This window comes from Vicugna pacos, chromosome 19, assembly GCF_048564905.1.
Source record: "Vicugna pacos chromosome 19, VicPac4, whole genome shotgun sequence".
Classification (NCBI taxonomy): domain Eukaryota; kingdom Metazoa; phylum Chordata; class Mammalia; order Artiodactyla; family Camelidae; genus Vicugna; species Vicugna pacos.
In genome coordinates this window covers 16,941,121-16,966,781 of record NC_133005.1, presented here as the reverse complement: position 1 = coordinate 16,966,781, position 25,661 = coordinate 16,941,121, and the positions used below count along the sequence as shown (strand labels likewise).

Genomic DNA, 25,661 nt, shown 5'->3' with positions numbered 1-25,661 from the left:
AAAATAATAATTTGCCTCCAGAATATCCCCTTAATGGAGTATCAATTCCAGAAGGGGAGAGTGTCTGTCTCTTTTCCTTCACCTCTTCGCCTGCCTGGAATAGCACATGCAAAAAGCAATCCAAAATTCTAGATCTGAGACTCCCGTCAGTTGCAAGGTGCTACCACTTTATTGACTAAGAAAGAACAAATGCCTCCGACGAATTGTAAAACGCCATGGACTAAAGGATACCTTGCAATGTCAGATACATTAAAACGTGGCGGGAAATTGCACCTTAGAATCAGTGGAAGTTTTTCATTTAATCCTGTTCTTGTGTCCTCCTCCCTTCCGCCTTTTAACCATGCTCTTTTAAAAGATGCCCCGAATTCTTATGGGTCTGCTCACCACCCCCTCAGAAATTACTTCACTGTTGGGTTTTTTTACGGTCAGGGTCCCTCATGCCCTGTGTTGTGATGGTGTGGATTTGTGCTGGCCGTGGCCTCTGGCCTGTGGGGGTCTCCTCATCCTGGTCAGTTTGTGGGCAAATTCCTGGGCACTCCAGCAGAACGGGCATCATGGGGACACAGATCTCACCCCAGTGTGTGGCTCATTTTTCAGTGGGTTTCCACTGAAAGCCTTGGGTGGGTACCAGAGGTCTTGTCATTTCCTGGACCGGTGGACTGAGTGATGGCATCTGGGCCTCTGTTCGCAGCCCAGGCCATGCCCGCTTCCTACCATGAGCGTGAGGATTGATTTCAGAGTCTTATTTTAGACCTAAGTAGATTTGGCAGAAGGTCTACAGGAGCAGTCCAGTCCTTCCAGGCTCTTTATGTGTCACACCACTCCAGCCACACCTCATTCAGCCCATAAAATTCAAGGGGACATTTTTGTCTCCTTTTCAGAATTATTAAATGTATTTATCATCTTGTTTTCTCTGGGTGTCATGGAAGGTCCAAAAAACCCCTTTTACGAGTCACGGGTCCTCCTGTGGTGTGGAAGGCTTTAATTTTTTAGGGTTAGTGTCTTGGGATGTAGGTGATCATTCACTTAAGAAAAATGTATTAACCATCAGGTATGTCAAAAATCATGGAAGATGCAGGTGAAGTAACAGACATGCCCTTGGACTTTGTGTAGATAGTGGAGTTCAGTGAGAGTTTTATTTGGAGAAAAAAAGAATTGCGTGTTTAAATGTTCCCATTCTCGTTTCGCTTCCTTCCCCGCTCCCCGAGACTGGGGAGGAGGCCGGACCCCTTGTAAGCTGCCTTCATGGATTGCCCTTTGTCTTCCCGCAGCTGAGCAAGAGGAGGAAGCTCACCCCGAGTACAAGTACGGAAATGAACTTTCCGCGGACGACCTGGGTCACAAGGAAGCCGTCGCCAACAGTGTCAAGAAGGTTGGCGTCCTGGGGCCCCTTTCCTTTTGTGATGCTCAAGAGGCAGCAGCGGTGGTTTTGACATTTCAGAGGTGTGACAACCACCAGGAAATAAAACACCGTCTAACTGCCCTTCTCATTTGGGTAACAGAATCAGTATCTGAACGCGAGGCAAAGGCAGTCCTCAGTTAGGAAGGACATTTAAAGGACTGACTAGTCATGCCCCGTGTTGACCCCTAACTATTTGGCCCCGTGTCCTTTAAATGTCATTTACTGTGTAATTACAGGTGAGCGGGGAGACGGCAGGGCCCCAGTGGCAAAGTTAACATGTTCAGAGCATCAGGAAAACGACCCCATCATCCCAAGCAAGCCCTCATTAGAGAACCAGTCCGACTGGTTAGAAATCTCATCTCCCTCCTGATGCAGAGCCAGCATAGAAACCTCCCCATCCGTCCAACCCTTCAGCCAAGAAAAATAGTAACTGTGCCCCTACTATGTGCTGGGCTCAGTCTCGGCCATAACAACCCAGAAGGGTCAAAACACCCCTGGTGTCTGCCCTCCTGGAGCTGATGACCTGATGAAGTTCCTTGGAAGAGGGTGGGAAACGCAAGCCAGCCAACAGTCAGCTGAAGAATATTAATTTGTGATAAGAGCTGTTCGAAACTCCGGACGAGCGCTCAAATGGAGAACAGCGAGGTGGAGAGACCAAAACGAGGAAATGAGAACTCGCAGGGTGATGAGGAACTGGCCACGCGCAGAAAGAGAGGCGTTGCTTTGCGCGCCGAGGGACCACAGCAGTGGGCACAGCGAAGGCAGCGTGCACAGAGTGGGCTGAGCGAGGGGTCAAGGAGTGAAACAAGGTGGGACCGGACAGGCGGGGGGAGCTACATGCAGGCTTTGGGAGGCAGCTGTGAGAAACTCAGATGTTAATTTAAGTGGCATGTGGAGCCATTGAGAAAGTTTAAAGTAAAGGGGCAGTGCTGCCAGTCGGAGTTTTTAAAAATCACTGTGGTTATGGAATGGAGACCAGTTTAGAAGGAAGGAGGCGTGGATGCAGGAGAAGCAGTGACCTGGCTGCTGCACGCGCCAGACCGCTGAGGGTTCTCCTGCACGACAGACACAGGGCCGAGTGGATCCAAGGTGTACTGAGGAAGCAAAAGTGATGCAACTCGCTGATGGGTGGCATGTGGGCACGTGAGGGAGGCTGGGAGCAGGGTGACTCTCTAGGGTCTCTGTTGGAGGAACTGGGGACAGTGGGGAAGACTAGAAGAGAAAGAACTCAGGAGTTTCAAGTGGGACTGGTGGTCTGAGGCCATGAGATGCCCAAAGGGGCAGGGCTCTGGGTGTCTCTACAGCACTGGCATCCGACTCTGGGTTCACTTCCTAACTGTAACCTCGAGTAGGTCACTTAACCACTCAGCACCTTGGCTTCACATCTGCAAGATGAAGATAAAAGCACCTGTTTCTTTGGTCCATCATGCAGAGGGAATGCGTTTCAGTACAGTAAATAGCTGAGGATGGTGCCTGGCACGTGGTCCCTCCTGTGAAGGCTTGGTCACGGCTGTGTTAGCATCATTTTCACCTTCACCGTGGTTTTAGCATCGGCCCCACCTGTTTCTAGAACGAGAAAAGAGGTCAGGCTAGAGACATAAATTGGGAGTCTGGGAGATCGTATTTGAAGCCATGGACGTAAACGCAGTGGTCCATGAGACGAGGCAGAAAAAGAGGCCCAGGTGGAGGAGCTCTGGTTGAAGGCAGGCTCCCAGGAGAGGAGCCGGGAGAGAAGAGGGAGAAATGGGAGGGGAACCGGGCAGGGGGACTGGGGAAGCCGAGAGACCTGTGGCGAGAGGAAGACAGAGTTGGTGGAGCATTTTCCCAACTTCGCTGAGATGTGATTGACATCTCATACTGTGTAAGGTTAAGGTGGACGACGTGATGATTTGATACGTGTATATACTGCAAAACGATTACCACAGTAAGTGTAGGTAGCCCACCCATCACCTCACATAATTACCTCCGTGTGTGTGGTGGGGTTGGTGTGTGCGGTGGGGTGTGTGCGTGTGTGGTGAGAACCTTTGAGCCCTGCTCTCACCGCCTTTCCAGTATACAATGCACTGTTGTTAACTCCGGTCATCACGCTGTACTTAAGATCCTGGAAGTTACGCCTCTTATAACTGGGAGTTTGTACCCTTGGACCACCCCCAGCCCCTGGCAAAGTGGTCAATATTTTTTAATGCTATTGAGTGATTGAGTAAGAAGACTCAGGAGTGTCCATTGCATTACTAGCCTTGGAGTCACTGGAAACCCTGAGAAGGGAGGTCTCAGTGGGGCGGTGGGGGCCCCTGGAGCAGACAGATGTGAATGAAGAGACGCTCTGCTTTTGAGCAGTTTTGCTGTAAAGGGAGCTGGAGGCTAAAAGGAAGCTGAGGAGTCAAGGGAGTGTGATTTTCAGGACGGAGGAACCTGGAGTGTGTCTGCAGACTGCTGGGAAGGGGGCAGGAGAGAGGGAGAGGCCAGTCTTGCCCGAGGGAGAGAGGATGAGGACCTGTGGATTCCCTGAGTGGGCGGGCTCATGGTGACGTGAGGATGTGGTCTTTGATGGGAGCAGCGATACTTGATCATGGAGACCATGGATAAAGGTGCAGGTGAGCATATATAGTAGGTGCTAAGAAAATGGGAGAGCGTTTGTCCGCTGAGCAGAGCCGTTACAGCTACATTTTCCGATTCAGAGGACTGCAACTGCTTTCGGGGTATTAGATGCGTGCTGAGACTCGGTGCTCAGCTTCATGCTGCCTTTATCAACACCCAGGTGGAGCGTTGAATAGCTTAAGAGGGACCCTTTACAGATCAGGGGAGGTGGCCCCATCGATGATTTTCCCAAGCCCCAGGACTAAATCACTAACCAAATTACCATAAGGAAGCATCTCAACAGGCGAAGGCTGTCAACAAAGACGGGAGACGAGCAGTAAGATGAGCTTTTCTGGTTGGAAGAGAGTTAGAACATCATATCTTTCCAGTTCTTTTTTTTTTTTTAATTTATTGAAGTACAGTCAGTTACAATGTGTCCATTTCTGGTGTCCGGCACAATGTCCCAGTCATGCATATACATACATACATTCGTTTACATATTTTTTCCATTAAAGGTTATGACAAGATACTGAATATAGCTCTCTGTGAAATACAAAAGAAACTTTTTTTTAAAAATCTATTTTTACATATAGTGGCTAACATTTGTAAATCTCAAACTCCCAAATTTAGCCCCTCTCACTGCAAACGACATGATACTATATATATAGAAAACCCTAAAAGCTCCACACCAAAGCTACTAGAGCTGATCGAAGAATTCGGCAAGGTAGCAGGTTACAAGATTAACCTACAAAAGTCAGTAGCGTTTCTTTCCACTAACGATGAATCAACAGGAAAAGAAAGTAGAGAAACCATCCAGTTCCGCTTGGCCCATGGATTTGTGTCACAGGTGACTTCCCATCTTAACAAACGAATAGACTCACAGGGGTACCTATACTTACTTAAATATTTACATGTGTATGGCCGAGTAAATCTGGAATTCTGCCCTTTAGAGAAGTAAATGATTTTCTTTCTCTCCTTCAGGCTTCAGATGACCTTGAACATGAAAACAACAAAAAGGTAACCAAATGGTTTCCTTGTGCGCTTTGCTTTCATTATGAGAAACCCTAATGTTGAACATTTTATGCTAAGTGCTGTTACTCTGTCTTCCCCCACCCCCTGCCCATGGAGTGTCAGGTGAAAATGTTTGTACTTACAGTGTTTACACCATGGAATGTCAGGCTAACTGTCTGTAGGTGTAATATTTACACGCTCAGTACATCCACTTGTAAGAGTCTTCAAAAGAAAGAATTACTCACAGTGACGAAATGATGATATCCTGATAAAACCACAGAACCTCGGGCAGGCGAGTAGGATGGTTTCCCTAAACATAAGTGTTGAGAGCAGTTAGGCATTTTCTTGGTTGGAATTGGAGATTTCATTCCTACAACAGGAGTGCATAATCATCAACACACTGAATTTGAAAGTAGAAATGACCTAAGAGGTCAGGAAATTCATCTTACGGCAAAACAGAAAGGCGATCTTGGTTCCGACTCGGCTGGGCTTCTGAAAGATTGTTAGTTTCACAGTGCACACATTCTAGGTGTTGCATTTGACATTATTCAGTGTTGGCTTTATGGCAAGGAAAGTCAAGTTACATTTTTAATTTCTTTTATCCTCTTCACAGCTCATGATAGCAAAGTGGTCTTTTTTAGTAAATGTGTGTGGTTCATTGCAGTAGTGAGACTGATGGCAACCACAGGCAGAAATGTGCCTTGTGATTTCATTCCCACGTTTCAGAGCTTCAGAAAATACTGTCCTGTCCGTGGGGTCCTATCTTACTTGGAGTAAGATGCTATCTTCTTACTGTCTCAGTATTAAGTTTGGAATAATTAGGGTTAAGTCTGATCCCAGTCCTCTCCTAAGATACTTGTGAAATTCTCTTCTACTGGAATTTCGTAAGGTATTGAGGTCAACAAGGGACAGAATGACCTTTGGTCACTGATACTTATTAGCTAAGAAGCTGTGACCAAGTTATTTTAATCTTTAAGGCCTCAGTCTTCTGCAGCGGTCAGTGGGTAGGACTCTAATCCTTGCTGCACGTGATGGCAGTAATGAGGCTGTCCATGCAGGGATTCCGCCCAGTACCCAGCTTGTGGTACTGGTGTTACTTATTGTCATTAAACCACAGGAGAGGAATTAGACATGCCTTTGCCCTTATTTAGGGGTTGGGATATAGGGGGAAAAATGATTTTAAAAAAATCCCAACAAGTTACATGAGTCAATTATTTATCTCAGGCTTTTATTGGTGAAATCAGTTTGATGATATAGAACGTTAAATTGGCAGGTTAATAAGTGGTCTGACCATTGTTATGACTAATGCATTGATTCATGTGAGTAAGCAGTTTATCCATCAGTGTCGATCTCAACTAAGGGTTGGTCACTTTTGAAGGCATTGTTTTTGTTGTTGTTGAGTTTGTTGGTTTTGTTCTGGTTTACTAAGAAATAAACCAAAATGATTTGTTTCTTTTTCCCTCTATGCGAAATAATGCAGTTTTAATATGTCCTATGTAGTGGGGTATTCGACTATTTTAAGAATCAGCTTATGCCTGTGGCTTGAATTTGAGAGTAGTGTTAGGCAAAGTGTGGTTCCCCGGACCAGTCACTTCATTAGGTCTTGGGAGCTAGTTAGAAATGCTAATTCTTGCGCCTTGGCCCAGACTCACTTCATCAGAAGCTCTGAGGGTGGAACCCAGGAACCTGTGATTTAACAAGCCTAGATGTAACAAGCCAACTGAAATTGAAGGGCCACTGTTCTTGAATTTATGCCACAATTTGTGACATTATGAATCATACCTGATATGCATATTTCATAGCATTGCTGTGAACTTCAATATAGTTTCTGGAATATTTTGAAGTAAAAAAAAAATGGCCCCAAATCTAAAAACTGTCCCAAAAATGTAAAGTAAGCTTCATATTTTGCTATTATCTCCATTTGCATTATTCAGAGCTTCAACAGACGTTAACTTTTACAGTTACCCTTTAGATAGCATAGCTGAGGAAGGAGAATGTCTTTGCTTTTCAATCTGTGTCTGTGCAAACTGTCTCTACACTGAAGTTTGGAGCTTAAATCTGAGAGTTCATTGATGCTCATGCTCCCCTCCTTGTGCTTGTAGGGCCTGATTACTGTAGAAGATGAGCAGGCGTGGATGGCATCTTATAAATATGTAGGTGCTACCACTAACATCCATCCGTATTTGTCCACAATGATCAACTATGCACAGCCCGTAAAGTTTCAAGGTTTCCATGTGGCTGAAGGTAACACCAAAGGTTAAATGCTATGGCCTTTTTTTTTGTCTGCTTTCCTTCGATTGTGCTGTGAGCTGTGATCTGACTTGTCATTTTCTTTTCTGGGCACACGGGCTGTTCTTCCACATCACCAGTACTTTGGTTTCACAGACCAAGTAGCACCCCCCTACCCCCGTCCTTGGTATGCGGGGGCATCGTGTTGTCATTCCCCATGTCGTCCACAAGGTGGCGCTGAGAGACTGTGGATTTGGTAGCGCTCCGAGCCTTAGCCTCTTGCATGAGATAATTTCGTTAAGCCTGCTTTTAGTCAAAAGCTGGTCTCCAAAAACGCATAAAGTATTTTGAAACTTTGCACAGTTATTTCTGGGTGGGGGAAGCCATCAGCAGCAGCATCAAAAATACGTATTTCAGGAGTGGCTGTGTGTGGCAATTGGTGTACACATGACTTGTTTCATGACTCCAAACTTAATGCATCACACTTTTTTTTAAGTCAGACGTCTGCATCCGCAGGATACTAATGAAAGTTGGAGCTTCTGATATAATCATGGAACCCCTGCCACCAAGGCCTGGGATCCAGGGTGCACTGATACTTACCGCTTGTCTCTCTGGGAGGGTTTGGCGGCGGGGTTTCTAAGTGCATCTTTGCTTTTCTTTACAGAACGCAACGTTCATTATAACATGTCTTCTTTTAACGAATCAGTCGGTCTGGGCTACCTGAAGACACACGCGATTGAGTTTGTGAAGTATCCTTACTGTATTAAGTGGGACGAGTCATTGGTGAACTCTGCTTCGGCAGGAATCTCTGAAATAGATCATTGGCTAATATATAATTGTGGTTGTAGAACTAATAAAATAATATATGTGGGAGACCACCGCAGCTGGGAAAATCTGCCCAAAGGCTGACCTGCTTTTATAATCTACACGGTGGGTGGTGTTTTTTCTGTGAAGCATCATTTATAAATGTGAAATTTCTCTTCTGTTGCCTGCATGTTTGTCATTGATCCAGATCATCATTGTCTTAGCTCTTTGTTATCTATTCATCACTGCTGGAATGCGCTTCCCCCCAACCATTTTCCTTAATATGTTACACAGTTATAACAAACGGCAAATGAGTCGCATTTACCCCAAGGGGGGCCGAGTCGATTCCAGTAATTACATGCCTCAGATTTTCTGGAACGCTGGCTGCCAGATGGTGTCACTCAACTATCAAACCCCAGGTAGGAACCGATGTCCAGTGACCTCAAATTCCAGGAGCACACTCTGACCGCTCTGACTGGAGGGTGCCGGCAGTTGCAGTCAGTTGGCTGTGGGCAGTTTTAAAGGAAGTCGACATATGGCCCAAACAATGTGTTGTTGGATTTACATAATGGTGAGGCATTTAAAACTCAAAGCAGAAGGATGAAACAATGGTAGAAGATGATATATTTTGATTTAAATAGAATTTCCTTTTGGAAATGCCATGACTAATCTGCTAAACATTGTCATTTCCAAAATATTTCTGATTTTTCTTCCTTTTGGATCAAACTTATCTTCCTGTCCAGAGACAGAATGAAATAAGAGAAATTTGAGTGTCTTTATCCGGTAATGATGACTCATTTCTCCTTTGGAAGGTACCCTTGCCACTGTTAACATGCAGCAGAAATCAGCAGCATAGTGGCATCTCACCTTAAGGTTGCTAAAATGATATTTAGGGAGTTATAAACCCTTAGACGTACTAATGTATAACTTGCTCCTCCAAAGTGCACTCTGAGGCAGAATTCCAATACAGAGTGATTTTTTTTTCCCTGCAAGGAGAGGGGTCAATTTTTATAAATGCATAAACAAAATTTTTTTTTAAGTTTTCAAAGTTTGCTTAAGACTAGGATCACAAGATAAAGGTTAGAGATAGAAAAAAAAATAATACGTTCTAGTTGCTCACTTAAAACAAGCGAGAAATATGCCACAAAACCTATGTACTTTCTATGGTTAATGCCACAGCGTGGTCCTCAAAACTGGTTAAAAAAGAAAACACCTTTCTTGTTCTGTCCTTTGCTATATGAGGGTACCTCCCATGGTTCCCAGTTTAGGGGGCATTTTCTTTCTCTAGTCCATCCATCATACTTTGTGAATCTCAGTCCACCTTACTCCCTATTATCTGAATTGACCTAAAGCTCCTACGACTTGCATCCCTTTGGCATGGCTGTGTTTCCCACCCCTCGGTGGCGCTGTCTCAGTGAGCAGGAGCTCCAGTCAGACTTCTTTGTCAAGATCTTCTTGGTCCAGGGAGAGGAGACACTAGATTACTTTTGTCTCTTGACAGTAGCCCTGTCAGGCTCACCCTGCTAAACTGGGACCAGGTACCAGTACGATCCCAGAGCGTTTCTAGCAGAAACAAAATAAGATCAAAAGGCACTGCTGATTTTATTTACTTACAGAGGGGTCAGGTTGTGTCCCTTGTTGCCAGTCAGTTGGTTATGTGGTTTAAAGGATCCAAAAGCAGTTTATTCACTAGGTTGACTTATGTTTTATTCTCTAATGTTTGGTTTGATCACAAGATTTTGAAGAATTAAAAAAAGAATCCATCAGCCGACTCATGTCTTTCACTGATGAGAAGAAAGAAGACAGTGTTTGGCTGCAAGGGGAAAATCATAAGCCCTGCCAGTGTAGACCCCACCAGAAGAATTCTTCTTTAAGTCCCCAATTTTTTTGTGATACTTCGTTTATTTTTGATTCATTTTAATGGAGCTTTATATTCACACGACCCTACTGGGTATCTCCCACATACCCTTCCTCAGGGTCCTAAGGTGCATCCTCTCCAAATCTGTGTCAGGTTGGACATCCAAATCTCAACACTGATAGAACCATCATATAACTCACATACTGAATCCAAATTTTAAAGCCATGCCAACATGATCTTTATGAAAATGCATTTTATGTTTAATTTAAATTAAACACAAGGTGATTGCAACATGAAACAGAGAATTGTGTGCCTTAAACAGACCCAGAGATACCTTGTGGTGTAAAAAAAAAAAACCTTTCAGCCTGGGATCAGTATCTGATTTCCACTGTTCAAAATCACCCCGTCAAGATCTTCTTTGTCCAGGGAGACGAGATGCTAAATTATTTTTGTCTCTTGACAGATTTAGCGATGCAACTGAATCAGGGAAAATTTGAGTATAATGGATCGTGCGGGTGAGTAACGTGATTTAAACTGTTGTCACCATGTTCCACACTCCATGCTACAGCTGTAATGAAACCATGTCATTTTTAATTAGGGGCTCCTGGATTTAAGCTGGGTTTGAGGGAGGAGAGAGAAACAAATGACATCCCCAGGTCAATTACATTTGTAACGTACATTCTCCATCGACCCCAATTTTTACTCAGCAGATTAAAAAAAGAAATTGACCACGAGTTAAGCAGTTTATTATACACACTCTAGAGTTTAATTCTCTCACTTTAAATTCAGTAGCAGAGGTTTTCCTAGCTGGGATGGATCATGATCCCTGCCCATCTGGACAACAGAGGGAGACATGGACATTAAATATGTGTGTTTGACCTGAGACAAGTAGTGAGGTGAAGTTGATTTGATTTATAATGAAGCCACGGGTGTCAAGTGGAGTTTATTTCAGCTTGGAAGAAAGCTTTGTCCTCTCTTGATTGTTTTGCATGTCTTGTAAATAGCAGTTACCGGAAAATAATGCTGCGAATGTCGTGCTAGTTTACTTAAATAGCACTCCCTAAAATCTGTGAACCAAGCTGTGAAATAGGAAATGTGAATTTCACCAACACGCTGAAAGGTTAAATGGAAATATAAAGTTAAAATTCTGTACAGCTGGGGAAAAAAAAAAACAACTGTGTGGCCCTTTTTCTCCACGCAAACGTTTCTAAGCAGCACGACAGGTAAATAATCCCAAAGCACTGCCCTCGGACCTCTAGACTAATCCAGCAGAGGACCATCTCCTCCCACGATGCTACTGTCAGAACGTTCCTGGCCTCGCTGGTTGGAAATCTGATTTCCATCACTAAAATCAGCCAGTCAGAATTTTCAGCAAGTGTGGGTTCAGGATGCATACTCCCACCTCTGTCTGCCAGGGCCCCTCCACCCACAGGTGACAACCCTGCTCCCAGGGCCACCCACCTGCAGCAAACAGGCCATCTTCCTCTGCTGTGTGTTTTGAAAGAAATAAAAATTGTACACCTTAATCTGATACAGTCTTCTATGTCAATTATATCTCAATGAAACAGGAGGGAAAAGAAAAGAAAATTATATAGTTAAAAAGAAAACGACCAAATACACATTTCGGGGTATTTTTAAAGCTATTTCGTTATTTAGTGCACAGCGTTCAGAACCAGGTGGTCGCGCACGTAAACTGACGGGTGGACCCCCAGTGGGGGCTGAGGCAGTGAGGCCCAGAGGCGGCTGCGGTGCCGGGGGCAAAAGCCTTCCTGGTTTGAGCCCCGGGTCCTCTGCGTGCTGGCTGAGTTGCCCTGGACGGGTGTGTTAGACTCTGAACCTCTGTTTCCTGCTGTTAAAAGGAAGCCAGTAACGCTCGCCACCCCGGGTTTGTCGTGACCGCTCAGTGGGGATGAACTGAGTGAATCTGAAGTACTTCACAAACTGCACATTTCTGTGCCAAAGTGAGGTTGAAGAAAAGCTTAAGACCATGTGGCCGATCACGTGCAGGGATCACCCAAGATTAAACGAGCGATCTGTTCACAGCAGGCCTGTGAGGAACACGCACGGCTCACACCCGGCTGTGCTCCCGTCCAGAACCTTACTGGGGCCCAGCCATCCCCAGGGAGCTTTCCACTCCCTCCTCGGCCGTTTGATGGCTAGTCCTGATGCGGGGTTGGGGGGGGAATGTGTCCACGTGGAAGCGGTCCCAATGGGAGCTCTCCACCTTCACTCCGTTTCTTTTCAAGAATTTCCATTTTGCCAGAGTTTGCATGTTCAGAATCTTATTTTCCGCACCATTGTTTATTTTAAAATACGTTCATAAGCAAAGATGGTGCTACGTTAGCTGAATTCTGTGCTCGTGTGTCAGAAGTGATGCAACCAAAAGCCTGAGTCCCACCAGAGGGACTAAAAAGTATTGACTGTTCCTTGGGGCAGCCTGACTACAAGAGCCGTTCACAGTTTGCTCAGGGTCTGTGCCCCACCTCTGCCCTGTCCCTTTTCCCCGCAGCCAGCTTGGAGGCAGAGGTTGTCACCAACAGGGCAAAGAGAAGAACTCTCACATGCGTGCTGTGCCCCAGGGGATGGAGGAGTCTAGCTGTAGATATGGGGACAGCCATGAAGGATGCGCTTCCCAGAGCGAGGCATCTTTTCACCGCGTTGCCCTGTCAATCTCCTGCCCACCTGCAGGGACTTAAAAAAAATCCCTGTGGGCTGTGTTTGAGAGCTGCGTTTCCATAAAGGGACATCCTGTGCCTTTTAGGCCTGCAGTGACAAACAATAGTTGTTTTATATGGAGCATCCATGTGCAAAGTCCTGGATCTACCAATAGTGAAAAAAACATTGGAAGCTTACCTGGGCATCCCTGCCTGGTCTGTGGGCTGATTTTTGAGGAGGCCACACCACTGGGTCTAGTAAGTGCGTTTTTTTTTAACCCAGAAAGTGAGCAGTCGTTTATAACAGACTCATATTTAAGAGGTGGAAAACTGAGAGACTTCTATAATTCCCAATGGAACAACAGAGAACCGATTAATTTCTCAAGTCTTTTCAGGTTTTCAGAGGAAATTGGGTGGTTGCTATCAAAATAGTACAGTGTTTTATAATTCAAAGGTGCACACTTTTTATAGAACTTTCTGTCAAATTGGAGCATGCCTTAAAATCCATGGTATCTTATAATCAACAGCCGTTTTTGCTCTCTTGCTGGTAAGTATGACAATGGAGTGTTGATGACATAGGATGGACTTCCTTATGTCGCCATCCTCTGAGTCCCACCTTTCTCTCCCGCCCTTGCCTTCCGAGACCCTAGGAAGTCCACGGGGAATCCGGGCATCCAGCCACTTGCCATCAGCTTTGGCCTTTACCCATGTCCACCACACAGACCTGGATGCTGGGAATGAGTTCATTTTCTCCACTGAAAAGCGCTAGGCAGGACCAGCTCCATGTGGGGCCCCAGGGCTCTGTGCTCATAAATCATTAAGAATTTCAGGACAGTGTGTGCAGAGCATGAAGCCAAGAACAGAGCGTCTGCAGCTGCACACTCCCCACGCCCGTCCAGCGTCGGCTTCCCCATGGGTGCCCGGGGCCCCTGGACGCGCACAGCCCCAGGTGTCCCCGCAGGTGGCCGTCCCCGCTGCCTCAGGCAGGACCAGAACAGACGTTCGTTCAAGACAAGCTGGCTCAGTGTCAGAGTCAAGCTAGGGATCCTGTCAACCTGCTATGCGTTCTTTCTTTTTTTTTGAGTATATAAAGGAACACGTTACACTGAAGGCTGCCTCCTGTGGAGAATCACACAGGTTTCTCGCCCTTTTCTCCTGGCATTCCTTATTTGTGATCGCTCACAGATTCATTTTCTTTGAAACAGGCCTGAGAGCGGGGAATGTGGAGGAATGTTTTTGGCACAGAGACATCGTCAGTCAAAATCACATTTCTCTATTTTGGGTGAGAAGAGTCTCCTGACCCTTCAGAAATGACTGAGGGCCACCACAGAGGGTCCTGAATCTCGGACAGCCACTGTCCAAAGAGAATCTGGACTGGAAAGATGACTACAGTCCTGTGTGGACCTCAGAGTCCCACCTTTCTCAGGAGGCAGAGTCCCTCATTTCCCACAACTGGAGTCCAAATGCTGCCCCCTGTGAAAGCCAGAAGCATGACCATCACGTCCCCTGGCCGCTGATGTCTGATACTTGGCCACAGGAAGCTGGCAGGCTTCCCTTGGAGAAGTGTGCAAAGTATAGTAGTTACTCATCTGTGGTCCCATCCCAAGTCTTGAGTTTTTGCTCCATCATCAGATTTTCCAGTGGTTAACACTAGCCACAAAAAAAAGTCCAACTCTAAAACTTGATAAACATAAAAAACAGTGTATTCTATGCAGTTAGAGAGCTTTTGTATGAACATTACAAGTGGCATTCTCCTGGAGACAGGCGCATGTTCAAAGTCATCTTTAATATTTGAACAATTCTATAAACTCTGTATATCCTTGGTTTAAAAACCAGTGTCCCTTGTTGGAAGTTCTTTATGGATGGTTACATCCAAGTGGAATGTGGCTTTATTTTGTAGCCCTTTTTGTTCAGACTTAAGATGATGGCAAAGAATGGCAGCTTTGTCAAAAGCAAAAAAAAAAAAAGTGACTTTAAACTTAAAGAAAAAAATATCATGCTTCAGGATTCCTTTTTGATTGTATTTTAGAAAGTAATACTAAATCTGACATATCTAGAGTAGAAACTACTGAAAGTTATGCTCCGAAGGAATATAATTTGATCCCAAATGGTGATTCTTTTACATGTAAAAGCAAACCTATAGTTTAAAGGAAAGTGCTTTTTTTCCCTGTTATGTATTGTTCATACTAGTGTGGAATTTTTATGTCTATGGTTATAATCATTTCTAACAAACAAATTTTTTTAGAGAGGTGAAGTTCTTTGACACAAGTTTCAGGAAAGTTCTGGATCCAGCGGAGGTGTGATTCTGTGACCATACCCTGTGGGATTAAGGGGCAGCCATCGCTGGGGATCAATTCTGAGACATTTTAATCACATCAAGGAAGAAAACACATACCCTTTAGCTATCACTTTGCAGTATCCCCTGCTCCCATCCCAGTCTTAAGCAACCACTCATCTACTATCTATTTGCTTATTCTGCACATTTCACGTGAATGGATTCATACACTGCGTGACCTTTTATGGCTCTTTCTCTTAGCATAATCTCTTCAAGGTGCACCTGTGTTGTAGCATGCACCAGCACTGTATTTCTTTTTATTGCTGAAAATTTTTCCCTTGGATGGATGGATATACCTTTGATTGTATATCCATTCATGTTTTGATGGACGTTTGGATTGTTTCCATCTTCGGTTGTTATAAATAGTGCTGCTGTGAACATTGGGTATAAGGTTTTGCGTGGCGTATGTTTTCACTTCTCTTGGGCACATGCCTAGGAACAGAATCATTGGGTCCTATGGTAACTCTGTGTTCAACTGTTTGAGGAACTCCAGACTGTTTTCCAAAGTGGCTGCACCATGTTGCATCTCCACCAGCAGTGCTGTCTGAGGGCTCTAGTTTCTCCACCTCCTCGTCCATCCTTACTAGTATCTCTTTATGTATTATAGCCATTCTAGCGTGTGTGTACTACCTTATTGTGGTGCTGATCTGATTTCTCTGATGACTAATGATATTAAGCATCTTTTCAAGTGCTTGTTGGCCGTTTGTCTGTCTTAACCATTTGCCCACTTTTTACCTGGGTTATTTGTTCCTCATTTATTTTAGATACAAGTCTCTTACCAGATACATGATTTGCAAATGTTTTCTCCCATTCTGTTGCTTGGCTTTTCACTTTCTTGAGACTGCTCTTTGAAGTGCAGGCGTCTTTATGATGAAGTCAAGTTTATGTACTTTTTTCTCTCATTGCTTCACTTCCGGTGTTATGTCTAAGAATCCATTGCCAAATCCCAAGGCACAAAGATTTATCCCTATGTTTTCTTCGAAGAGTTTTATAGTTACAGCTTTTGCATTTAGGTCTTTGATCCATTTTGAGTTTATTTTACTTTATGATGTTAATTAAAGAAGGGGCTAGTTTTATTTATTTATTTTTTGCATGCAGCTATGCAGTTGTCCTGCCACCATTTGTCTAAAGACGATTCTTTCTCCCACTGAATAGTATCGGCATCCTTGTCAAAAATCAATTGAGCATCAGTGTATGGATTTATTTCCGGACCGCCATTTCTGTCTCATTGGCTTATGTGTCTGTCCTTTTGCCAGTACCAAGCTGCTTTGGTTACTGTTGCTTTGTGGAAAGTTTTGAAATTGAGAAGTATGAGACCTCCAACTTTGTTCTCCTCTGTCAAGATTGTTTTGGGTTTTCCTGAGTTTCTATTTTAATTTGGGATCAACTTGTCATTTTCTAGACAGAAGCCAGCCAGAATGTTAATAGGGACTGTGTTGAATCTGTGCATCAATTTGGGGAATAATGCCACCTTAACAGTGTGAGGTCTCCTGATCCGTACACACGAGATGTCTTTCTGTTTATTTAGACCTTCTTTAATTTTCTTCAACAATGTTTTGGGGTTTTCAAGTTTATGTACTTATTTTGCTAACGTATTCCTAAGTATTTTATTCTTTTAGGTGCTATTATCAATGAGATTGTTCCCTTAGTTTCATTTTCGGATTGTTCATTGCTTGATGCATAGAAATAAAATTGATTTTTATATGTTGATTTTGTATCCTATAACCTTGCTGAACTCATTTATTAATTCTAATAGCTTTTTAGTAGATTCTTTAGGATTTTTTTTATATACAAGATCATGTCATCTGCAAACAGAAATAGTATTACTTCTTTCCAAGCTTGATACATTTTATTTCGTTTTCTTGCCTAATTACCCTGGCTAGGAATGGAGAAATAATAACATCTTTATTTTCACCTACCTCTACCTGAAATGTGACATTTCCTGACTATGAACGTAAGCAGCAATCCACAGTAATGACAGAAATGCCTCTGATTCTGACACCAGTATAAATCACAGATATATGTATATCTCATTCCTGTTGCTAGAAATCTCGAAATATCTTTATGATTATGAGTGCTTTGAAACTCTGGTAATTATCAAACTTGCCATTAGATCTCACAATTTAATATATTAATTAAAACATAATTAATAAAGATATCATGCATTTTCCACATTTTGATAACTATGGCTCATGTAATTGGTTTTTCATTGTTATTCTTTGCATTTTATTTTATGCCTGTAAGAGGAAGTGTCTGAAGGGGTCCATGGCCTAATAAACAAGTTCAGGAGAAGGTGATGGTGTCAGAAAATCATGGATGTCCCGGAGCCTGGAATCTGGAAAACGTTCCCTCTTCCCTGCTGCCCCTCAGGATTGCCCACAGGGCAGGGATATTCTCTTCGGTGCTTAGGAACCTCTGCCCAAAAGCTTAGCTCCTCAGTTAGAAATGGGGAAAAAGATGTATTCGGTGTCTTGAATAGTGATGGTCTTAGTCTTCATAAAAGCAACTAGTGAAATAAACTCCTCCGATACTTTTGTCCCACCAGGTACCTTCTCAAGCCAGATTTCATGAGGCGGCCCGACCGCACATTTGATCCTTTCTCTGAAACACCTGTTGATGGCGTTATCGCAGCCACTTGCTCGGTGCAGGTAAGGCTCCCTCTCTTCCAGAAGAGTACAAACGTGTGCGCAGGGGGTCTCGGAAAAGTCTTCAGAAATTACCGTTACAATATTTAATGTCAAGTTGCAAGATCATGTGTGGCTCTCAACTTTGATTTAAATTCTTTCTTTTTTTTTCTTGAGAGACTTTTTTTTTTCCACGAGTGAAATTATTAGCTACTTTTAATGAGAGAAATCAGATTTAAAAAAGCACCTGGTACAGTATGTGGAGCAACGGGGACTCTCATGCATTGATGGTGGGAACGCCAAGTGGTACAACCACTCTGGAAAACAGTGTGACAGTCTCTTACAAAACTCAGCATACTCTTACCACATGATCCAGCAATTGCATTCCTTGTCATTCACCCACACGATTTGGAAACTTACGTCCATGCAGAAACCCACACAAGGATGTTTGTAGCAGGTTTACTCATAATCACCAAAATTTCTAAAACAACCAAAGTGCCACTTAGTAGTTGAGTGGATGAACAGCTGTACATCCAGACAGTGGAATATTATTTAGTTTTAAAAAGAAATAAGCTATCAAGTCATGGAGACATGTTTGAAACTTAAATGTACCTGACCGAGTGAGAGAAACCAGCCTGGAAAAATGGCATACTGTATGATTCCAGCTATGTGACATTCTGGGAAAAGGCAAAACTTTGCAAACAGTAAAAAAGAATCACGAGTTGTGGGGAGGTATAAACAGGCAGAGCGCAAAGCATTTTAGGGCAGTGAAATGATTCTGTGTGATGCTACAATAGTAGTTACATGTCATTATACATTTTTCCAAATCCATAGAATGTACAACCCCGAGGGTGAACCCTCAGTGTAAACTGTGGACTTGGGTGATAATGATTGTTCGTCAGTTGTAACAAATGTACCACACGTGGTGCAGGCCCACCCACAGTGGGGGAGGTTGTGGGCGAGGTTGTAGGGAAATAGGAGAACTCTGTACTTTCTTCTCAGTTTTTCTATAAACTGAAAACTGCTATTAAAAAGTTTACTAATGAAAAAGATACCTACTGTATGAGTCCATTTACACAAAATTCTAGAAAATGCAAACTAATGTATAGTAACAGAAAATAAATCAGTGATGTCCTCCAGACAGGGATAGAGGGAGGGAAGGCCACCAAAGGGCACAAAGAAACTTGGGGAGGTGATGGAAATATCTGTGGTCTTCATTGTGGTGATAGTTTTACAAATGTGCTCCTGTGTCAAAACTGATCTCACTGTACATTTTAAACATGTACAGTTTATTTTATGTCAATTATACCTCAAAAACCTGTTTTAAAATTATTAGCTTAGATAATGTGAAAAAAAAAACCCTAATAAATGGTTATGGTCATTTGGAAGGTAAGGGAAAAATAATCTCTCCATGGCTTTATAATAGATAGAATTTAACTCTGGTCTTTACAAAAAAATAACACTGTCCTGTCTGACCATTGTCAACTTCAGTTTGGCATGGTTTTCTTTCTGTCTCTTTTCAAGGCTTTTGAAAGAATTCAGAAGTGCTGCACGGCAGAATTTCAGAGCTATGAAGGGATCTTAGGGCACATTTGAACCCATTGCTTCATTTCATAGGGATGGATACTTCCGTGAAGAGGCTGTGGACACTGTTTTTGTAGTGTGTGATTGATGTATGTTTCCCTCTTTCTTTCTCTAGACAGCTCTCAAAAGCAAGACCTCTGCCTGGAATAGTTTTTGCGTATAGTGGTTGCTTAATAATATTCTAATTTAATAAGGAAGGAATACATTATTTCCACAGAAAGTTAAACCTTCTAAAGATGAGCAGAGAACTCCTGCCTGCCAGACTGCTCTTTGCCCCTGATAATCACACGGACTTCACTTCTCTCTCGTCCTACCTCTCTGCTGCTCCAGGTCATCTCGGGTCAGTTCTTATCCGATAAGAAAATCGGCACGTACGTGGAGGTGGATATGTACGGGCTGCCCACCGACACCATCCGGAAAGAATTCCGAACCCGCATGGTGATGAACAATGGACTCAACCCCGTTTACAATGAAGAGTCATTTGTGTTTCGGAAGGTAGGGTATTTTCCACGTGTCAGTCTCACTCGGCCAAGTCGGGAGCCGCATTTCGGTGCGTGTAGGGGCCGTTATTCAAGCCCAGATGTCTTCTTTGCCCCTTCTGATGCGTCCGTTCTGCAGCCGCCATGTGAGTGTTGGTCTGTCTGTCTGTCCCACTCCTCCTTTGGGCTCTCCTTCCTCCTTGGAGGAGCCCACCTGCCACATGGCCATGCCCAGGCTCCAGGTCTACTTAGGGTGAGCCCCCACGAGTGGACACCATCGTACGTGGGTGAGCTCTTCCCTGCCCTGGCAGCAGCTGGGTACCGGTACTGTCCCTTTAGCCAAGAGGCCAGGTAGGATGTTGCACCAGAACTAAGGCCAATGAATGTCCTTCAGTGGGTCAGTTGGTACTGTCCTGTGCATCCAGAGAGTGTGGCAACTCACAGCTTTCTGTGTGTCACCTGCTTTTTTTGGCTTTTTGGGTTTTTTTCTTCCTATTATCCTTTATCTTTAGAGCATCATTCCCTCTAATGATTCAGGTTTTAATCTTGTGACTATCTTTTCCAGTTGTTTTTCTTTTGTCAACTGAAGATGGATTGAAAAATCCATGCATTGGTGGTGCTGCCTCCAAGAATGTCTGTGCTTCTCTCTCACATGTTGTGTGATCCTGGCCAAGATGGTTTCTTGCTTTTTCTTAAGGCACAGGTTTTCCAAATGCTTCTGTTCTGTTTGTATGTCATGCAACACAGATGATCGGCTTTTTATCTTGACAAAAATAGGGATTATCAACCTCAGAATTGGCTAACTGGGTTACAGAAATCAGATTACAGAAGATCAGTATAATTCAATGAATCAAGCTATTTTGAAATGTCGGCTCTCCCTGGTACAGGACTAGCGTTATCCATGCAGCCCTCCCCTCCTGCCGTCCTCGCCTTCTCTTCTGCAGTCAGAGTGCAGTGTGAATTGCATACACAGCTGTGATGCATGCCTTTTTCCTTCCCAGGTTTCCCGGTTTGTTATAGCTGAATGGCTGGATCTGTTGTCACTATGGCCAGTGTTTTGAGCATAATGAATAATCTCTACACATATTTCTAGAAATTCAGGAAGTTGGCTTCAGGCATTGTTTGTGGTGAGTGGGGACAGATCAGACTTGATTTTCACATGTGACATTACTGGCCCCGGAAGCAAGATGCCAGTTTTGGACCCATCCCTGTTCTTCAGAAGTTACATTGCCTTTTACTGATACCAAGTGCTTTATTTAACTTTTTTTGCTTTCTTGTTACTGTTTTTGCTCTTTGCACTAATCTCACGAGGAAAGCCCCCTTTCACCATGTGAGAGACAGTACAGTGACTAAAGCTGGCTGAATCTGGTTTCTTCTTTTAATCTTCATGAAGTTGGAATTAAATTATAACCTCTAGGTGTAAGTAGGCAGCCAGCTCATTGTCTAGCTTTATCTTTTATTTTCATTGTCTAGCATCTTGGCTAATTTTTGCTCAAATCAGCCAAGATGACTTGGCTGCTGTAGCCACTAAAAAGGCATTCCTGATGAAAAACAGTGGATTTCTTTTTTCATGTTGTTCTTTTATATCCGAGTAGGGATTCTGCTGCCTGAGTGCAGATTTTATGTGCGTTTACTCAGTTGAGGATGGCAGGAGTAGACGTCTTAGGTATATGTTAATGTTTGGAGCTGCCCCTTCTTACTCTATTTAATCACCCCAAAGATGTTAAATACTGCAGAGTACAAGGTAAAGGGAGAATCCAAATTTGTATATAAATTGTCTTTTATGTTTGAGGCGTTTCCTCTAAGATACTTTCTAGATTCTGAAGAACAGGACTAGATGTCAGAAGCAGCCCAGGGAGTAGATAGATCACAGGATTAGAAGTCAAGAGCCCCAGTGCCCAGAACCAGCTGTCACTGACCATCTCTGAGATCAAGACAAGTCACTTTATTTCTCGGAGTCTCTTTCTGCTCATCCATGACATGAGTGCGATGGGGAAAGATGGCAAAATGTGGGTTTGTAATCTTTCACATCCATGCCACCTACAATTTTCAGGGAGTGATTTCCAGGAAACCTTTTCCAACTGCCTTCCTCAATGGCTTGGACACTGCACCCTATACAGTGTACGTTAGGAATGCAAATTGACCGTGGGCTTATTTTAGCCATAAAGGAGTGTTTAAGAACAGTGTGAATATGGTCCAGATTCCTAGACTTGTCATTCTTGGGAGCTGCATCTCAAAAACCAATGAAAAGTCCCATTTCATTACTGAAGTACAGTCGGTTTACAATGTTGTGTCAGTTCCTGGTGTACAGCACGATACTTCAGTCATATAGGAACATACGTATATTCATTTTCATATTCTTTTTACCATAAGTTACTACAAGATGTTGAATATAGTTCCCTGTGCTGCACAGTAGAAACTTGTTGTTTATCTATTTTATATATAGTAGTTAGTATCTGCAAATCTCAGACCCCTAGTTTATCCCTTCCTACCCTCCCCCTCCAGTAACCATAAGTTTGTTTTCTATGTCTGTGAGTCTGTTTCTGTTTTGTAAACAAGTTTCTTTTTCTTTTTTTTTTTTTGATTCCACATATGAGTAATATCATATGGTATTTTTCTTTCTCTTTCTGGCTTACTTCACTTAGAATGACAATCTCCAGGTCCATCCATGTTGCTGCAAATGGCATTATTTTATTCTTTTTTATGGCTGAGTAGTACTCCATTGTATAAATATCACACAACTTCTTTATCCAGTCATCTGTCAATGGATATTTAGGTTGTTTCCATGTCTTGGCTATTGTAAATAGAGCTGCTGTGAACATTGGGATGCATGTGTCTTTGTGAATTAAGGTTCCCTCTGGATATATGCCCAGGAGTGGGATTGCTGGATCCATATGGTAAGTCTATTTTTAGTTTTTTGAGGAATCTCCATACTATTTTTCATAAAGGCTGAAGTCCCATTTCTTGTTTGCAGGTGATCCTCCCTGACCTGGCTGTCTTGAGAATCGCCGTGTATGATGACAACAACAAACTGATTGGCCAAAGGATTCTTCCCCTCGATGGTCTCCAAGCGGGCTATCGACACATTTCCCTTCGAAATGAGGGGAATAAACCTTTATCACTGCCAACAATCTTCTGCAATATTGTTCTTAAAACATATGTGCCTGATGGATTTGGAGGTAAGCTAAACTTTTAGATACAGGCTATTTTTATGTATACATATGTATTTTTTTTCTTAAATTACATGATTATAAAATATTTCACCTATGGTTAAAAAACGTCCGTTCTTGCGATGCCGCCACACTTTGTAGCCTAAGAAATCAGGGTAAATAGTAACCTCAGGTTTCCTAGTAAGAAATGAATGGGCACGACTACATTGTCTTTAAGGTTCTTTCTTATTTTGAAACATAATCATTTTACATTGCTTTCGATTTTCACAAATATGTTTGGGGAGAATATATTTATACCATCATTCAAAGGAGGAAAAGACATCAGTGATGCAGAACCATAGATATCTTGTCAGTTGGTTTCACTAAAAGATTTAAATTGAACTCAAGTATCAACATGCCTGGATTTTTTTTCCCCTAAATCCACAAGAGAGTTCAATTTCAGGAAAAAAAAAAAAATCCCAGTCCTCAGGCCGTAGAAAACCACCTTTGGTTATTCTAAGGTAGATCAATGGGAGGAATCAAACATTGGACCAAGTCATAGGATTTTGCTTAAACCCAAACATATTAACTTTTTACAACTCCTAACTATGCCCAGAACATTAAAAGAAAACAGAGATCTGCTGTATCCTCAGAGTCTATTGAACCATAAGGAAACAGTACAGCAAACTACATCAAATTAACCAGGGTTCAAGTCCTGACTCTCCACGGCTAGCCTAGTGACCTCGGGACAGTAACTTCACCTCTAAAACCCTCATTTCCCAGCCTGGAGAGCAGAGGTACTGATACTGTCTTCCTCACAGCATCCTTGTGAAGTATGTGCTCCTTAATCCTAGGGTACAACAGAACGAGGCTCAGAACTGCGTGCATGCACGTGTGTGTGGTTCTCGACGCAGATCTGACTTCTGTGCTGTACGAGAACACATCACAGTGTCGTGCAGGTTACTTTGGGTTATTTTGCTGTGTGTTTTGAATAACGTGTACTTCACGGGAGGGTGGATTTTCTGCAACTAATGCTCAACGTTAACCTGATGGCAGGTTGTTAATTAAAAAAATAAATAAGTAAGCCATGAGGATTTTTCAGTTCCAAAATCAAGAGTAAAGATTCCTTCCTCCTTTCCTTTGTTTTTCACACACAAAAAAAGGAAGCCTCCTAGAAGCTACAACACGCACTAACAGATCTAAGAGCGCATGGAAGAGGCTGGATGGGAGGGTGCGGGTCTGGGTAAGTGGATCAGAAAAGAGACAGGAGACCTGCATGTGTGTTTCTAGGAGCACGTGGTGGCCACGGGGCATCAGCAGATGGATTAAATCATGTTCCACATACTTGCACTCAGAAAGCAGAGAGTGTGTAATGCCAGTACCTTTTAGACATAGCTGCATGAACAAATGTGCCAGAACACTTCCAAGGTTTGTCTTCCCTTCCCGTATGTTTCTTTTCCACTGAAACTCTAATCTGTTCCAGGGAAATGGGCTCTTTGAATAGAAAAGGGGAAGAGATTGTTGAGCTCCTACTTTTTACTCAGCACTTTATATGAACAGAGTCCAGAAATGTGAAATTGTTCCCAATGGATGTGGACATACGTCGGTCTATGCTGAAGAAATGTCTGTATGTAGAATGTAGTTTTATTAGTGTCAATATGTGTAGAAGTATTGCTTCAGATCTCTAAAAACAGTCTTACAGGTGTTCCTTCCCAACATTGTAGTGTTTTTATCAGAAGCACTTGAAATTTCTGTACTGGATTATCCTTGATGGGATTCTGCAGTTGATGTCTTAGCCTCAGATTTCACGTTCAAAGACTGTTTATTCAGTGTTCTCTGGTCGTTTCTTTCATATGTGAAGAAACTGATGGCAGACAGTATGAGGGTTTATTTAAGGGACTTATGTGAAAACAGCAAAATAAGAATACAAGACCTTTTTCCAAATTTCTGGTCTTCTTTGCAGCCTCTTGATTGATACATTGCATCTGCTTAACTCACCTCCAGCATGTACTGAACCAGCATCATAGTAAATCTACATGGTCCCTGTTCCCTAGAACATTGACATTCTTTGTTGATTCTATAGGAAAAAGTTCAAAATAAATGCCTGCTCTGTTGCACTTCAGCATTTTCTAGAGAAAAAAAGAAAGTGTGTGTTCGATAACATCTTCAGATTTTTATGTGCCTGAAGATAATGTGGATTCATTCATTCCACAAATATGTTTAGCAGGTTTTATCCTGAAAAAAGGCAGAGTAGCTAAAATATGCATCAGAAAAAGAATCTGACAGTATAAAAATGTGTCAATGGTCATGCGTAAATCCACTGCCCATAGAGAACTCTGTTACCATGCTGGTCCCTTTACTTCCAAACTCATTTCTTCCCTCTATTTTATTTTTAATAAAATTGGATTTTACTGCGTGTACTCATTTAGATTCATATTTCAGAGGGTTAATTTTTTATCACACAATGGAGAGTGCTTTCCCATGTCATGAAATATTTTTATTGGCTGCATGGATTCCATTTTTGTATGCTGTAATTTATGTCATTGAAGCACTGAAGTCATTTCTGTTTTTCTTTCTTATACGCAGTATTGCATCTAAGACCCCTACGTGTAAAGTTTTGGGAGTGTGCCTGATTGTTTCCAGAACATGAATTTGTTGAAGTGGATTTTTTTTGCATCAAGTAGTGTATACGTATTTAGAGCTTTAAATATAGGTTGACAAATAACCCGTCAGAGTGTATGAGCAGTAACTTTTGTTAGCATTTACTAGTTTGATCAGGAAAACTGGTGTATCATTGATGTATTCATTGAAGGTATTCTTCTCAAAGGAAAAGATGTTTTCAACAATTATTTAGTACCTACTCTATGAATGTGAAGTTGAAAAAGTCATGTACACTTACCCTCAAAAATTGTACACACGTACATATACGTAAGCAGGTGTCTGTGTATACGCGGA

The 25,661-nt window shown here is 42.8% G+C and overlaps 1 protein-coding gene across 1 annotated transcript in view; it reads left to right on the top strand.

The window, feature by feature from the left end:
* PLCB4 (phospholipase C beta 4) overlaps window positions 1-25,661 on the top strand; it is a 388,618-nt gene that overhangs the window by 318,661 nt on the left and 44,296 nt on the right. Inside the window, exons 18-26 of the mRNA XM_072943829.1 lie at window positions 1,272-1,372; window positions 4,961-4,996; window positions 7,093-7,234; window positions 7,884-7,968; window positions 8,318-8,442; window positions 10,345-10,396; window positions 17,416-17,518; window positions 19,409-19,573; window positions 22,532-22,736. Coding sequence (XP_072799930.1) covers window positions 1,272-1,372; window positions 4,961-4,996; window positions 7,093-7,234; window positions 7,884-7,968; window positions 8,318-8,442; window positions 10,345-10,396; window positions 17,416-17,518; window positions 19,409-19,573; window positions 22,532-22,736 — 1,014 coding nt within the window. The remainder of the gene's footprint in view (window positions 1-1,271; window positions 1,373-4,960; window positions 4,997-7,092; window positions 7,235-7,883; window positions 7,969-8,317; window positions 8,443-10,344; window positions 10,397-17,415; window positions 17,519-19,408; window positions 19,574-22,531; window positions 22,737-25,661) is intronic.